We start from the raw sequence: 17,500 nt of genomic DNA on the forward strand, positions 1-17,500 counted from the left end.
GTTTGCGCGTTCGCGTGAAGGGGAAGGGTGTCCCAATTATTTTAGACCGAAGGGGAAGTGTTGTTCAACCCTTCAAACAACCCCTTCAAACGGAGTGCGATCAGAGGCAGACTACGGCTGAAGGGAAAGATTACATTTCCCAGGATGCCTTGCGAACACCTTGGAGATAGTCACTGGACTGTAAACTGTACAGCTGTAGCTACAGGTGCCAGTCACTGGACTGTAAACTGTACAGCTGTAGCTACAGGAGCTAGTCACTAGCACTGCACAGCTCCCTACAGGGCTTCTCCATCCTGTTTTCATACCCCAGCTCTTATCTCTTTGCTCTGACTCTACCCCACCTGCCACTGGGCACCAGTCACTGGGCCCCTGTACTTAAGGACAAAGAGGAAGCCAGTTAAACATGTCAACTCTGAGCACTGGACCCCACACCTTACAGCTCCTGCCACAGGAGCCCCTGTACTTAAGGACAAAGAGGAAGCCAGTTAAACATGTCAACTCTGAGCACTGGAGCCCACACCTTACAGCTCCTGCCACTGGAGCCGGGAGAGGAAGCCAGGCAGTGACTGGGCCAGTTTAACACAAGCTGTGAGGCAGCCACTCGGCTATTGATCCTCATTGACCTTCTGTGATGGAGACACTGGTGGTGTAAACTCTGTTTCCAATTGGCCGGCGGTGGCAGTGAGGCAGGGGGTGGGGAGGGGAGGGGGTATTTACGCTGCTGTGGTGTGAGCCCACTGCACGGCGAGGGGCTCGAGTGTCCCAGCGCTTGCTCTGTGCCAGAAGAGAGCGCAGTGATATCCTGAGGCGATGAAAGGGCTTCTCGTAAAAAGGCCGTCACACTTCCTCATGCGAGAGCCACTGCCGCCAGCGGCAACGCCAGCACCACACCCGTCTCCAACCACACATGAGCAAAACCTGCCTGAGAGGGGGGGGTTTGTGTCGTCCAACCCTCTCTAAACACACACACACACACACACACACACACACACACACACACACACACAGACACTCACACACACATAGAGACACAAACACACACAAACACACACATTGCTCGTTTGCGTGTCTTCTTACATTCCAAGCTTAGATGGAGCTGGTTTGTTTATTGCATCTCAGTGGCGGTGATATGACGGAACATTCTGGAACCAAAACAAACAACCTATCCAGACAGAATGCTGGAGAGAGTCAGGGACAGAGAGAGAGAGAGAGAGAGAGAGAGAGAGAGAGAGAGAGAGAGAGAGAGAGTGATGACTGAGAGAAGACACACATTACAGTCTGGTGTCTGCAATTAGTATGACATAGATAGGACTGTGGTTGTGTCAGCTTGAGTTCAAATGAGCCAAAAACACATTTCTAATATCCGTCTCGGACCGCCTGATGTCTAAATAATGGTGCCAAGAAAACGATGAAAGCATTTCCCCCAAAAGGTTATGTGAGGATGTCAAGGACTGATCAACCCATGACGGGAGCAGAGAGGACTCTTCTGCAGTGCCATGGAATCCACCCGTCAATCCGCCCGACGGAGAGAGAGTTAACCCAGTGTGTGTGCACAGAGAGGGGAGGGGGGGAAACGGATGCAAACGCACGCATCATTAGTTTGTTTTTTAATCAGTTACAGCTTCATGCCTATTGAAAGCTGGTTAGCATAATTAGTCTTGGATTCCTCTGGCGTGACATCTGGTGAATGGCATACACACGCACACACATGCACATACACATACAGGACAAACTTTTCTTACAGAGCGTTAGGAACTTAATGACCTGAGTGAACTAAACACACACACGCGTGCACACATAACCAAACTTGCAATGCAAACTCTCTCTCTTTCTCACATGCACACACACACACACACACACACAACCTCCTGGAAACTCAGACACACACATACATAAACTCGCACACACACACTCTCCCCCAAAAGCTGATTGATGTTGTTCCATTAAAGGGACTAATAAATGAAATATGGTTTGTGTGTTTCCATGTGTGCTTGTAGGAAGCTCTTTGTGTGTTTATGTTAGAGTGGGGGTGTGTGTGAGTTTCCAGGAGTTTCTGTGCGTGTGTGTGTGTGTGTGTGTGCGAGAGAGGGAGAGTTTGCAGGAGTTTGGTTGAGCGTGCACTTGTGTGTGTGTGTGTGTGTGTGTGTGTGTGTGTTTGTCTGTGTGTGTTGAGGTGTGTGTGTGCCTGGCTGAAATGAGTCACACTTGTGTTTACCCGATGAGCCACCAGACACACCTACACACTCTCACACACTGAGACAGGCAGACACACCTACACACTCTCACACACTCTCACACACTCAGACAAGCAGACACACCTACACACTCTCACACACAGAGACATACAAACACAGACACACACACACACACTCAGACCAGCAGACACACCTACACACTCTCACACACAGAGACAGACACACAGACACACACACACACACACACACACACACACTCTTACACACAGACACAGACAGACACACCTACACACACAGAGACAGGCAGACACACCTACACACTCTCACACACAGAGACAGGCAGACACACCTACACACTCTCACACACACAGACAGACAGACACACCTACACACTCTCACACACAGAGACAGACAGACGTTTGAGAACTCCACAGCCCCCCTCCCCTTTCTTCAGTTTGTCTTGGATATCACCGTGAAACCGTCCACGCTCAGGGAGTAGGCCTGGCAAAACACACTTTCATGTGTAAAACACACACTCATGGCAAAACACACACTCATGGCAAAACACACACTCATGTGCAAAACACACACTCATGGCAAAACACACTTTCATGTGTAAAACACACACTCATGGCAAAACGTCACATCAGGTGATCACCCAGGACATTAAACAAACCACGATGTCAGATGAGTTCTCTCATGCGTTCGTATAGCCTGCCACAGTAGTCTGGTGGCACAGTACTTGTAATGAACATCTTTTAGAGTTCTTCGATGACAACGTTGACGTCGGGGGTTGACATTTACAAACTGTGTACTCTGTCTGACTAAGCACTACCTAACCATGCGACAGTGACACTGTTGAGGAAATCACTGCTTTGGCAGCAAGAGAAACTATAAAATGTTGTTTTAAATGCATTTTCCTATCAGCCATGTGTGGAAAATATGTGTTGACTGTTATGTGAAGTGAAGGAAGATCGTAATTAAGAAAGATTAACGGCTCCTTTAATGCATTCAGCATGTTGGCAAGACATCCCGTCATAATGAATGTCACATATCATTTCAGATGGGAGCAGAACTCAAAGAACTGTTTGTAGACCATCTTTCTCCATCTCTCTCTCCATCTCTCTCTTCCTCTCTCTCACTCCCTCTCTCTCTCTCCCTCTATCTCCCTCTCTCTCCATTTCTCTCTTCCTCTCTGTCACTCTCTCTCTCTCTCCCTCTATCTACTTCTCTCTCTCCATCTCTCTCTTCCTCTCTCTTACTCCCTCTCTCTCCATCTCTCTCTCCCTCTCTCCATCTCTCTGTCCCTCTCTCTCTTTCCCTCCCTCTCTTCCTCTCTCCCTCTCTCTCCATCTCTCTTTCTCCCTCTCTCTCTCCCTCTTGTACATTTATCTCTCTTTCAATCTATTAACCACTACTCCACTGACTGAGGTCAGGAGGAATGTCTCCTCTACTGTAGTCACTATCCAGCCTGAGCACTCAGAAGTCAAACATACAGTGCTGCTCCAGTATCAGGCAGCTCATAAGATAACCTTTCCTCCCCTTAGTGTCACTCTCTGATCTGAAGCTTTTAGCCGTCGGTGGACGGAGCTAAACTCCCTCGGCAGACAGAGCTTAACTCCCTCTGCAGAAACAGTAGTTGAATCAGAGCTAAACTCCCTCGGCAGACAGAGCTAAACTCCCTCGGCAGACAGAGCTAAACTCCCTCCGCAGACAGAGCTGAACTCCCTCGGCAGACAGAGCTAAACTCCCTCGGCAGACAGAGCTGAACTCCCTCGGCAGACAGAGCTAAACTCCCTCTGCAGACAGAGCTAAACTCCCTCGGCAGACAGAGCTTAACTCCCTCGGCAGAAACAGTAGTTGAATCAGACCTAAACTCCCTCTGCAGAAACAGTAGTTGAATCAGAGCTAAACTCCCTCGGCAGACAGAGCTAAACTCCCTCGGCAGACAGAGCTAAACTCCCTCCGCAGACAGAGCTTAACTCCCTCGGCAGACAGAGCTAAACTCCCTCTGCAGACAGAGCTAAACTCCCTCGGCAGACAGAGCTTAACTCCCTTGGCAGAAACAGTAGTTGAATCAGAGCTAAACTCCCTCGGCAGAAACAGTAGTTGAATCAGAGCTTAACTCCCTCGGCAGAAACAGTAGTTGAATCAGAGCTAAACTCCCTCGGCAGAAACAGTAGTTGAATCAGAGCTAAACTCCCTCGGCAGAAACAGTAGTTGAATCCTGGATGCTACGCCTCCCGCTTCACCTCCATGTTTCAGTGTGCCTCTGTAGTTGGGTGGATGCACAGATAGGTGGTGTTATCCCCAGGGGGTGGTGGAGGGAGAAAGTCCAAGATCTTTACGACAGTTAGGAGACCCCCAGCAGACCATATGACACCCTGACAAACAAAGGAAAGATAAGATAAGGGAACCGTATTCCGTAATAGTATTTGTAATTATTCATTTTGTGGCTCTCTTGGCATTCTTGGCTACATTTCCACAAGAAAAGGCTGTGATTTGTTTCGACCTCCCAGTCTTCGTCAGAAAGTAACCCTGAGAACCCCCAAGCTTGGCCAGCACCCATTCATCCTCACACACACACACACACACACACACACACACGCACACACACCCCAAGCTTGGCCAGCACCACTCATCCTCACACACACACACACACACACACACACACACACACACATACATACATACATACACACACACACACACCCCCCCAAGCTTGGCCAGCACCCACTCACCCTCACACACACATACACACACACACACACACACACACACACACACACACACACACACACACACACACACACACTCGCACACACACCCCAAGCTTGGCCAGCACCCACTCATCTGCTGGGTTCCATTAACTACAGGTCAGCAACCAACTGCCTGAAAAATAAAACAAGAAATAGAAAAAAAATAAATGCTGAATAAACGCTCAAAACCGGTTTAAGAGTGTCTGCTGAGAGTGTGTGCACTAGAGACAGCTTGCGGGAAACGTTGTGGGCGCTTTTGAGAAGTTGGTCAGATTGATAGTTCGCAAACCAGGCGTGTAATTGGTGGAAGCAGTCGAGTCAACAGCCGACAGTTATTTTTTGAAGAAGAAACGAAAAAGAAAGACTAGTCTGTGAGGTTGACTATTCAGTTGAGAGACAGCGCACAGTAGCCATTCATTTCACAAGTCCAACTCATTTCCCAACCCAGAGATTAATATTATGTCACTGACAATTGTGGATTTTACTGAGCGGGTAAAGCAAACAGAACGAGGGAACACGACCCCAAGCATAAACACTGGAGAGCTGGACACACACACACACACACACACACACACACACACTGGAGAGCTGGACACACACACACACACACACACACACACACACACACACTGGAGAGCTGGACACACACACACACACACACACACACACTGGAGAGCTGGACAGGGCCACGGGATGGAACTGCAGCTCCACTTCACTGAGACATTATTGTCTGTTTATGTACGAGCAAGTTTGTTTATGTACGAGCGAGTTTGTTTATTGCCATTCTGAAAGCTGTTTTCTTTGAGGAAGCAATTACATATTTCATAAAAGCCAGGGAAAGTAAGAGGTTTTGTTTGCTTTCTCCGCTCTCTGTTTTTTTTGTTATTTTTTGTTTTAGTTTTTGTCCGGGGAAAAGACGGGCCTCAAACACAAAGCTGAGCCAAAATGTCAGTCATCTGTGCAATACTGTTTTCGGTTTTGCATTTAATTTTCCAATAACACAAAGACCATCCCACACAAACAAATGCCTGTGAATGACTGTGGGGAAGTGAACAATCTGTCGAATATGACTGTGGTTTCTTTTCTGCTTTCTTTTCTTTACCTTTCAGGCAGACCCTCCATTTCCACTATGCTTTTCCTAATTAATTCAGACTCATGCATTGGAGCCCTTTGCTATTGCTTGTTGCAACTTTGCCAAGTTTTTCGATCAACTGAATTAGCAGATGACAGCTAAGTCTCTTTGACTTAAGTCTGTCTTTATATGGGGTGCTGTGATGGCGTGTGTGTGTGTGGGTGTGTGTGTGTGTGTGTGTGTGTGTGTGTGTGTGTGGGTGTGTGTGTGTGTGTGTGTGGGTGTGTGTGGGTGTGTGTGCGTGTGTGTGCGTGTGTGTGCGTGCGTGTGCGTGCGTGTGTGTGCGTGTGTGTGTGTGTGTGTGTGTGGGTGCTGTGATGGCCAGGCCAAACCACTGAGGTCTCCTAGCGTGACTTTCATTAGTTCACCAGGGTCATGTTTGGGAGTCGCCACTCTGGATATTTTAGGTTTCTGTAAAACTCGCTAAACTCGTGTGTTTCCTCTCCAAGTCAAATTTTCTTGGGCGATCTCTAGGGGATCAGACGTTCCAACGTTCCTAAACGGCGGGAATCTCAGGGGCGGACATGGATAGAACGAGCGAGCGAGCGAGCGAGGCCTTGGGAAGTGTGTCGGAGGACCGGTTCCAGCAGTGCGGATCTTGTCATGCCTCGCTGTGATGCCGTGGTGGCCAGAGTGTTATTCAATAAAAGCCGGCTTGCAGTGGCTTCATAATCACTCCCACACTCTTTGTGGAGAATGGCCTTCACTGGGCGCTCGTGAAGATCTCAATCTCACTCTCGAACTCGTAAAGCGCTCCGTCCAGACATCCACCGCGGGTTTCAGGGGCTTGCTTTGGAGACTCGTACGAGATGATCCCGAGGTTTCTGATAAACCATACCGTTCGGCATTGTGCCCTTGTAAACATGTTAACGACAGCCGTCACAGTGTGTGAGTTTACTGGAAAAGTGACAAAACGGGCATCAGTCCAACCATCGTGAGCTGCTCTGAGCTGCTCATCACTGGCTAAGTTTTTTTTCCTGTCCTAAAGTCAGGCCAGGTCCGCAGTCTGACAAGTACACTCGTGAGAACAGCCGAGGTGCATTCAATATATGGCAAACAAAGGCTAATGTCAACAGTTTCAAATCGTTTTTTGGGTGCTTTGAGTTCACTGCAAACACACACAAGCCGTTTGAGGAGGTAATTCTCGACAAACAAACATTGGCGCTGGACTGATTAGATCAAACAATTTGGAATGCTTGCACCACACCGTTGAAATTAAAAAGTTCAAAGAAAATTCTTCCGCCTTTGGCGTTCCCGTCGCCTCTGGAGATGAGATACCCGTCCGAGGATGCTCACCTGAAATGGAGTCATGTTCCTGTAGTAGTTCAGCTGGTAGAGCAAGGTGAATGACCCAACCCCTTGTGCTAAACACACCAGGATTGTGACCCTAGGCCTTGGTGCTAAACACACCAGGATTGTGACCCTAGCCCTTGGTGCTAAACACACCAGGATTGTGACCCTAGGCCTTGGTGCTAAACACACCAGGATTGTGACCCTAGCCCTTGGTGCGCCCATACTGATGTAAATGTACATCTGTACTATACTTTGAATTCAAGTTGTGTAGCGAAGGGAGAGCGTGGTCACCCCACCCGGACTCGAACCCGGGTCTACAGGGTGCCAAACATGCGCTCTGACCGCCACACCAACGAGCCCGGCTCAATGGCATGGCAGCCAGCGCACATATTCACCTGTAGGGGACGATCACATCGTCACAAGTCGCTTTGAATAAATGAGAGGAACAACCTGAATAAGTAGAGAAACAACTTCATGGAGTGAAGCGCTGATGCAAACGGTCCCTTTCCCAGCGCGTGTGTGGTGTAGGTAGGCAGTTGCATGCGAGCGCTTTGATACGTTGGCGCGGAGCTCTCGGGCTTTTGGCTTCACTCGTGTCCCAACCTCATGCACGGTAACCACGGTAATGTATTTACAGGACTCATTTGTAAACAATAGCCCAGGCTCTCAGACATTTGGTACCCATAAACAGGAGTGATCACATTAACCCACACTGACTCCGCAACCAAAATAACCTGAAAGGGAGGCAGGATGGAGGCTGGGTGGGGGCAAAATGGAGGCTGGGTGGGGGCAGGATGGAGGCAGGAGGGCTCTCATGCAACATGTCAAAAAGACGCCTGGTCAGCAGCGCTCAAGCATGTGTGCGGCTTTAGTGTTGATTAGAGCTAGCGCACTTGAGAACAATTAGTCATGTGTTTGTGTGCGTGTGTATGTGTGTGTGTGTGCGTGTGTATGAGTGTGTGTGTGTGTGTGTGCGTATGAGTGTGTATGTGTGTGTTCGTGTGTATGAGTGTGTGTGTGCGTGTGTGTATGAGTGTGTGTATGTGTGTGTGTGTGTGTGTGTGTGTGTGTGCGTGAGTGTGCGTGTGTGTAAGAGGATAGGGTGTGTATGAGTGAGTGCATGTGTGAGCCTGCATGCAAGGAGTCTGGCTTATGTGTGTGCGTGTGTGTGTGTGTGTGTGTGTGTGTGTGTGTGTGTGTGTGTGAGAGAGAGAGAGAGGAAGAGAATGATGGAGGGATGCAGATGGAGAGAGTTCTATTGAGTCTTTGTTCCTTGGCTTGTCGTACTTAATAAACACACAGATTACCATGGACTGGACTCTACGTCCAAAACAGAAAACTTGCCCTCTTTTAATTTATAGTCTTCACAGCTGGTGGTTGGATATCATTTAGCATAACATTAGCATTTATCATAGCTACACAGGCGCACTGTTTAGCTGTGGTTAGGCGCACTGTTTATACCACACACACAATTATGATATTCACACTTATATCAGAGAATAGACATCACCTTTCTTTTGATGTGATCCACAGAGTTCACAAGGTCCGTGTGTGTGTGTGAGTGTGTGTGTGCGTGTGTGTGTGTGTGTGTGTGTGTGTGTGTGTGTGTGTGTGTGTTTGTGTGTGTGTCTGTGTCTAAAAGCAGCATATGCCAGTTATTTTTAAATATGATTTACTTTGGAGATTGGATCTCGGGTATGCTCTCTGGCTGTGGTGTTTTTGGCTGGCCATTTGAAGTTTCAGATGATCAGATTATGACTCATTGCCATTGCATTAAAAACTCCCAAACAATACTGGGCTTGTCGAAGCGCTGGACACGGCTTGTTGAGATAATATCGATTCAATTTGGGTTGGTACAGCAAACAAAAAGCTTGTATAAATGCAGACTCTCTCATGTTTACACGATGCATTACTCAACTGTCGATCGTGGCGCATGAATTTCAGGTGGCCAGTACTGAATACATGAAAGTCACGCCGAGGATCGCGTTCAAAAAGCTTGCATGAGGGCGAGATGTTCCGCAACCTAAGAGCTTTTCAAGGACATTGTTTCTGTTTCTCTTGGGACAATATCAGCAGCTGAGCCTGAGAAATAACTGAAACGAACTGAACTGAGTGCAGAGCAGAGCGTTCCATCAAACCACTTAACAGCAACGTGAAGAGAGGAACGTTTAGTAAAAATGAGTCGATGTCGTTACAGCAGTTATCCAGATTGAGTGGTCGCTCATATTTGAGGGCAATTATCTGAAGTGCCGCTGAGTCAATTTCATGTCAAACAACAACTCGGAGGTCTTTTAAAACTGTGTTTACAGAACCACATCTTTGACTTTGCTTGTACTTTAAACTTTATTTTTCTCTACTCTGGTAATTGTTGTAGTATGCAGGCACACACACAGAAATAGTCAGGCCATTTTGCGGGTGATGTTTTCAGAAGAATCACAGGGGCTGCCGATGGCAACCTGCCAGTTGGACAGCCAGCTTCCCGAGGCCACTGTCACGTCACATTACAGTCACACACACACGTGTGTGGTGAGCAATGCAGAGATTTGAGCTGATTGGTCGGTTTTTGTTATGTGATGTGTGGATAGGAGTTGATTTTGCCATATATTTATTTGGTCTAACTCTCTGTGCCTAGTTTTGGCCAAGGTTTTGTCTGGCAAAACAAATTTGTCACGTTGGCTGTTCTTTTGGAAAACAACATTGCTCTCTGACTTAAATTTTTTTATTTTTTATTTTAATTAGCTGTCAAATACATTTTCTTTAGAATTTTAAACCTAGGATCCCTCCCCCTGTCAAATCAGCATGCTCTGTATCTGTGTCTGTTTCTGCAGGGGAGTGACTTTACTGGCAGTGATGTTTTTACACAACAAATATTCCTTCAGCTTCTGGGCTGGTGCTAGCTTGGGCAAAAATACATCTAATTACACACACACACTGAAAAACAAAAGGAACTGGATTTTAGCTTGCAAATTAAATACTTAAGCAGACCAGCAAGACAAGCTGACAAGACCAAATGAAAGAGAGCGGTTAGTGGGTTGGGGGTGAACAAGCACCTTTTGTTTCTGTGGTGCTACTGTCATCGCACCAAACCTCCAATCTGGACAACCTGCCTCTTGCTGCCGCACGCTGCCTCTTGCTCCTGGATGATAGGACAGAATTCACAAGTCCTCGCCTGAAGCTATCGTTTAGCTGGTTAAAACACGACACTCTGGCAGTCTAACGGAGGCAATTGAGCTGTCGTAACTCTGAACCTATCGTTTTGCGTTGGATGAGCAGACCCTGCTGTTTAAAACACAACACTCTGGCAGTCTAACGGAGGCAATTGAGCTGTCGTAGCTCGCTCCCCCATCGCGCTAGCATGCATTTGTGATTTTACTCCACATAGTTCTCATGAACAATAACAACGCGGCCGTATCTTTGGCCGAGGGCGAGGAATTTAAGTACACACTGGGGTTTGTGTATGTGTGTGTGTGTGTGTGTGTGTGTGTGTGTGTATGTGTGTGTGAGTGTGTGTATGAATTTAAGTACACACTGGGGTTTGTTTGCTACTTGTTCTCGCTGCTCGGCCTGAAAGGAGATATGAATAAAATCTGCGGCTCCATTGTTTGGCTTGGTGGGTTTGGATGTGACCTTCCCCCTAAATTGAAGATAATGGACTTTCTACGTGGCAGGCTCCCACTCTCTTTTTCTCAGCAAGGCATGAGCTAGCAAGCAAGCACCCTATCAGGAAACCTTTACATACAATATGGTGCCGTCGCAGACCAAAATAAAACTCTATACTGTCCGTCCGCATGCAATATTTGCATGGCAATACAGATGAAATACATTACATGTTGACCTCATGATGAAAGTCATCGCTACCAGCACGCTTATGCGTTTGAGGTCTGTCACAGCCTGTAACCCTAGGCTCTTCTGCTGACTCTCTTCCCCAGCCGGAGTATAGGAGCGCTGATGCAAAGGCAAAAATAACAGCGTACAGAGAGAGAAGGTAGAATTGATTAGTCTCCATCTGCAGCAGACCAACGGTCTATCGTTGTTGTAATAATTTCCTGGAACTCACCCTTAAGAAATACTGACATAACCCAGTCATAAACATGCCATGACATGTGGATAGTTTAATCAGACAATATCCAACAACAATATCCAATAAACAATCAAATGATGTGGATGTCAGAGAACCATTACCAGTAACTGTCAGGACTCTGAGTTCTGGTTGCCATGACAGCCTATGTAATATGCTCATATGTTGTGATAGCTTTGAAATGAATCTCAGTTGCTGATAAATGGACATGACTGCTGGGGCATTGGACATGGACTATCTTGACAGCGTATGACAAGCTATTTCATCTGCCATGTCATGTTTATGACATGCTTATGACAGTCTTATGACAGTCCTATGAGTGTTGGCATAGGATAACAGGATGCGTGGGACAACTGAAGGCCCCGTGCGTGCACAGTCACCCTGATCTGTTGTTCTGAGGCGGAGAAGCTACTGATGTTCAACAACACAGTGATGATTAACACAGAAACAAAACACTGATGAGCTTTTAATAGCATCTCTACAACATCTTGAGCTCAACTGGATGTCATTTATAACCAATTTTAGACTTTCTCACGAGTGATATACTGAGAAGCTTTGGAACAATTCAAAGGGGGGTAGGGAGATGGTTGGGAGTAGAGCGATTTGGCAGTGTGTGTGTGTGTGTGTTTGTGTGTGTGTGTGTGTGTGTGTGTGTTTGTGTGTGTGTGTGTGTGTGTGTGTGTGTGTGTTTGTGTGTGTGTGTGTGTTTGTGTGTGTGTGTGTGTGTGTGTGTGTGTCAGTGGTTTTCTGATGCTTCAGTCTGAACAGTACTACACTGACGTCTCTCTCACGGCTGACAAGCAAGAACAGGAAACTAGAAACGACATGTAAAAACAGTTTATAAATCACGCCATCCATGCTGAAAGGCCCAACATGGCAAAGCCAAGGATAAACGACACCTAAAAGGCTCATTCTTGTGGTAAGACAGTCGACACCTAAAAGACTCATTCTTGTGGTAAGACAGTCGGTGCCCTCTTTCCAGAGCGGTTCTCGACCTTTAAATACTTAATGAACCCTGCGATGGCCTTGAGGGGCGCTGGCAATCCAAAGGCAATATTTACACAAAGCCTCGACTTTTCAAAAGATTGCACGCTCGGGGTTGGTCGAGCTGCTCGGCACTGAAATACAATCGAGTCTGCAACATGTAAAAAGCGGTAATGGCTGTTGACAAAAGAGATTGCAAGAACTGAAAACTGATGAATGTTCTGTGATTTGCTTTGGCTTCCAGGTCCGCCAGGGAAACGCGGGCGAAGAGGACGCAACGGAGAACCTGGTGAGTGTCATTTATAAGAAGGATATTTATAGAGCGCCAAAGTTGGCCCTCGAGCAAAAAAAATGTAATCTACTTCATTACTTCTCTTTCGTATTTCTCGATGTGATTAATTGCTGCTTTAAAATATTTGTGAAAAGGATAATTATACTTTTCGAAGCAAGAAGAGGTCCTGGTTTGGTTTTTGTGCCTTGAAAAATAGGAAGAAATGAGTGTGTATTTTCTTATCAGTGCCTGCGCTTGAGACTGTGGACAGATGCCCGTGTAAAGACATATTTGTGGGCGTTGGAATCTGCGACACCCAAGGTTCTCGTTCCAGAGGGGTTTTGGCCTCTTGCACCGTCCATTCCAGTCGGTTCCGTCTTAACTGGACCTCCAGTGAGAGGGCTGTACCAGGGCCAGTCCGCTAAATACCATTCCATTTGGGAGCCGGGTCTCTTTGCCGGGGGACGCGTGTTGGCGGTGGCGGTGACCCACCCACAGACAGTGTCAGACAGCATACCGAACGGCATCTCGCTGGCCAGAGGGAAACACATAAACGCTCACGTCCGTGCAGATGGACATGCTTCATGCAGAACCAGACGTCAGCCGAATAGCCTTCAGGGCCTTGTCTCACGCTCGTTCACTACCAGACGTCACCGGCGCGGCGTGCACCAAAAGTACTCCTGTTGTTCAAAAGAAACTAATCCGAATGGCTGCATATAAAAAAAATTGGAGGCCCTTTTCTTTTGCAGACAGCTCAGACCCATGAGGTAGTGGTTAGTTTCCAGCCTTTGGAAATCCAGATCCATTCTTTGATAGCAAAAGCAGAGTGTTCGGCTCTGGTATTACCGTTAATTCCAACGATGGCTTTCGCTGGGGGCTTTCATGTCACAGGCATTAAACACAATCAAGGAGAAAAGGGGGCCGTATTTCAAACGCACTCCGTTGTTTCGCGTTTTACGTTTCGCTTCCTGTGCCCCTTGATTCGGCCAAATTAATTTCAAATCTTTTGAAATGGCCTCGCCTGTGTTTTTGGTTAAGCGACATGAATATGGAGGAGGGTGGTATGGATCTAAGCCTAAACCCCTGTATTTACATATTCAACAGTGAGGCTCAGGACTTGGAAATGGGTTTTCAGATGGGATGCAGTCAGTGGCACTGTACTGCGCTGTGCTGAGCTGAGCTCGCTAAAAAGTCAAAGATGAGCTCTGTTCTCGTTTATTCAAATTTGAAATGGCCGCATAAGTTTCCCCTTTCAGTTGTTTTTCTAACGAGGCACAAAGAGATTCAAATCAAAAACTTCCAGCCTAAAAGCCATGTTGGAAAATGCCAGGGAGTGCAGAATTAGTTCCTGCTCGGCTCCGAAAGAATTGTTTCCTGCTGATTAATTGACCCGAAAAAGAAACTAAGAGCATTATTCCCACTCATCCCAACTGGAACCGGGAACTGTCCTTTTAAAGGACAGCACAGTAGATAGATAGATAGATAGATAGATAGATAGATAGATAGAAAGATAGATAGATAGATAGATAGATGGATACTTTATTAATCCCGAGGGAAATTTAGGTCATCCAGTAGCTTATACACATACACAAATACACTTATACACCTCACCGACATACATAAATCACATATACATACACATAGGGAGAACATATTAAAAACACCAAAAACCAACAACCCCACCCCACCCCACCCCACCCCACCCCCGCCTCCTTATAGTGCCTGTGGATAATAGCCTTTACCAACCCTGTACAGAAAGTTCTGGCTCTGATTCTGATTCTGGTTTTGATTCTGATTCTGATTCTGATTCTGGTTCTGATTCTGATTCTGATTCTGATTCTGGTTCTGATTCTGATTCTGGTTCTGGTTCTGGTTCTGATTCTGATTCTGATTCTGGTTCTGATTCTGGTTCTGGTTCTGGTTCTGGTTCTGATTCTGGTTCTGGTTCTGGTTCTGTTGCTTCAGGGCTCCTGGCCTAATCCTGAGGAAGCAGGCTTGCCACAGTGTCACTGTAAACTAGAATGGAAACAATGCAGGAACCGATAGCTGATTTATTAACAAACTTGGATGCAGCTACACCCCAAAAAACTGCAAGGCGTTTAAACTAACAAGTCTTCGTCTGGCAGCAACGTCCCTCTTGGCCTCTTTGGGAACAAATTGGTCCAAGTTTTTTTTTAATGTCACTGTGAGCTAACCCAGGACAACTGCCCCCAAATGCCCCAAAGGTTGAGTAGATGGGGTTCACTCAGGGTCAGTTCTGGGTATGCTTGAGCAGTGGAAGTGGTGGCCCTGCAGGACGGGCTCCAGATGACCAGGATAAGGAGGGCAAAAGCTGCGGAGACAAGCGGAGGATTCGATGTCTAGTTCTCCATGACCTCACACTTACTAAGGGACCACTTTCCTCCAAAGAAGCATCTCACACTAGAGTCCTTTGTCTGAGGTCGGGCTCCCTGAGGTGAAATTCACATACATTCTGACTTTTAAATTCCCCTTTGATCCAAAAAGTACAGTTATTTTCCGATGGTAACGGCACAGTGTCGGATATTTGGGAGTTTTTCTGCTCACTTTTAGTCGTGTGTCATGTGTTAACCTGAGGAGGGCTGAGGGATCCAATAAATTGCAGTGTAGCCACTGTAAAGCGCTACCTTGTTTGCCAAAAAAAAGAAAAGTAAACATTTGACCGACAGCGCAGTCACTCGCCACGTGTGTGTGAGTATGTGTGTGTGTGTGTGTGTGAGCACGCGGTGTTCCATCAACTTCATAAAGTCTGGGTCAGGCGTATGGGCTTTCGATTAGAGAAAGCAAACACTTTTCCCCCACATCCATCAGAGTTATGGACCGCGAGGCTGGAGTGTCTATTTTGAGGGGAACGTCTTTCAGTCAGTAGTCCCCCGGCCACTGAGGCGGAACAAGTGTGGACTTGGCCAGTGCAGGACCTGAGTTGAGATCTCTGTTTGCCCGGTTCCACACTGAGGAACACCCGAGAGCAGAGGCCAGACCTCCTTGTTGGCTGTCTGAGCGAGCGGAACAGGCGGAACGAGGCTTTCATCTGGTCGGAGAGAAAGAGAGAGAGAGTGAGAGAGAGAAAGAGAGAGCGAGACGAGGAAACGGATCTGTCTGAGGCCGTGGGTGGGATGGCAATGGCCTGGGAGGGGGGAGGAGGGACCCTGCTGTTTACCCTGAGAATTACACCTCAGAGTGACACTTCACTGGAGCACAGGGCTCCCTACAGAGGGAGAGAGAGAGAGGTAAGAGTTAGCAAGGATAGGATAGCAAGAGGGAAAGAGAGAGGGGTAGAGGTAGAGACAGAGAGAGAGAGAGAGAGAAAGAGAGAGACAGAGAGATGAGGAAACAGGCCTGTCTGAGGCCCTGGGAGGAGTGACAATTACCTGAACACAGAGAGAGGGAGATGGAGAGAGGTAGAGACAGATAGAGGGATATGGAGAGAGGTAGAGACAGAGAGAGGGAGGGAGAGAGGTAAAGAGCGAGAGAGAGAGATGGAGAGAGGGAGAGACAGAGAGAGGGAGATGGAGAGAGGTAGAGACAGAGAGAGGAACGAGGAGGAAACGGCTGTTTACTCCGAAGATTACATCTTTGAGTGACACTTCACTGGAACACAGGGCTCCCTACAGAGAGATGGAGAGAGGGAGAGAGAGAGAGAGGGAGGAAGAGAGAGAAAGAAGAAGAAAGGAAGAGAGAGCGTTTGAAAGCGAAAGAGAGAGATAGATTTTAGGAGATATCTTGTTTGGCCAGACGTGTAGCTGAAGCTGAAGCAGAAGCTGAAGCAGATGAGGATGGGTGGTTGCCGTGGGAGACTGCGTCCGTTGGCGACGGGCTGACAGACGGGTCAGTGTGAAGGACAACAGGATGGGCTTTTCCTCCGTCGTTCGATGAGCCGTTACGCGTCTCTGTTGAGAAGGATCAGCATGAATCTCCCTGTTCTGAAGAAGCTCCAAAGATAAACCCAATGGGCCGTGATAAACAAGGTCGAGTGAACGGCTACAACGCCACACCTATTGATTTACGAGGGCTTTAATCTGATAGAAATCCTCGTCTCTTGGATGCGTTTCTGACTGCTCTCATGGCTGTTTCATCAGGGGAGGAGAAAAGCTTTGGCACATGAGACAGCCATGGCCTCCCTCTCTGAAAAACTCAATCAATGGAGCTTCTACTCCTCGCAAAAATCCCCCTGTCATTTGAAAAACATAAGGACATGTCCTCTCTGTCCTAATGGCCGAGAGATAGCTCTACACGTAGTCATTTCTCACACACTGAGTTTTCAGCATGGGGAATGAAATGAGCGCAGGCAAAAAAACAGTGGGCAATCTACTTTAGGAGATAAAGGGTTTAATCACAACAGGTGATTGAAAAACAAACAAACACAAATACGTTTTAGAAACGATGCTGTAAACATGGTAATCTTATTCAGTGAACCATAAAACGACGGCAGTCGTGTAACCTTTAGAAGCCTGCATGCAGTTTTCTCAATGTGCAGCTGGGTTTGTGTGTGCTTCACACACACACACACACACACACACATACACACACATGCTCGTAAAAGAAACCCTCTGGTTTTTAAGGTAGAACAGCTGCTCTTTCGTAATAGGATCCAAAGAGGTCCAATGATTTGCGAGGCCCTTTGATAAAGACCTGGGCTCGGTGCACACAGATCCAGCCCGGGACAAGGCTAATTGGGGAGTAGGACGCAGGTATCACCTCACAAAAAAGCAGAGGGGGGGAAGGAGGTCAGATTAAACTAGCATACACCCTCTTGGTGTAGCGAAACTC

The 17,500-nt window shown here is 47.3% G+C and overlaps 1 protein-coding gene across 5 annotated transcripts in view; it reads left to right on the forward strand.

The window, feature by feature from the left end:
- Nucleotides 1–17,500, forward strand: part of LOC105904737 (collagen alpha-1(XXV) chain) — a 226,516-nt gene that overhangs the window by 114,661 nt on the left and 94,355 nt on the right. For all 5 annotated transcript variants that reach the window (XM_031584868.2, XM_031584869.2, XM_042710545.1 and 2 more), the window contains exon 3: nt 12,686–12,730. In XM_031584868.2, the coding sequence (XP_031440728.1) occupies nt 12,686–12,730 (45 nt within the window). The remainder of the gene's footprint in view (nt 1–12,685; nt 12,731–17,500) is intronic.

This window comes from Clupea harengus, chromosome 18, assembly GCF_900700415.2.
Source record: "Clupea harengus chromosome 18, Ch_v2.0.2, whole genome shotgun sequence".
Classification (NCBI taxonomy): Eukaryota; Metazoa; Chordata; class Actinopteri; order Clupeiformes; family Clupeidae; genus Clupea; species Clupea harengus.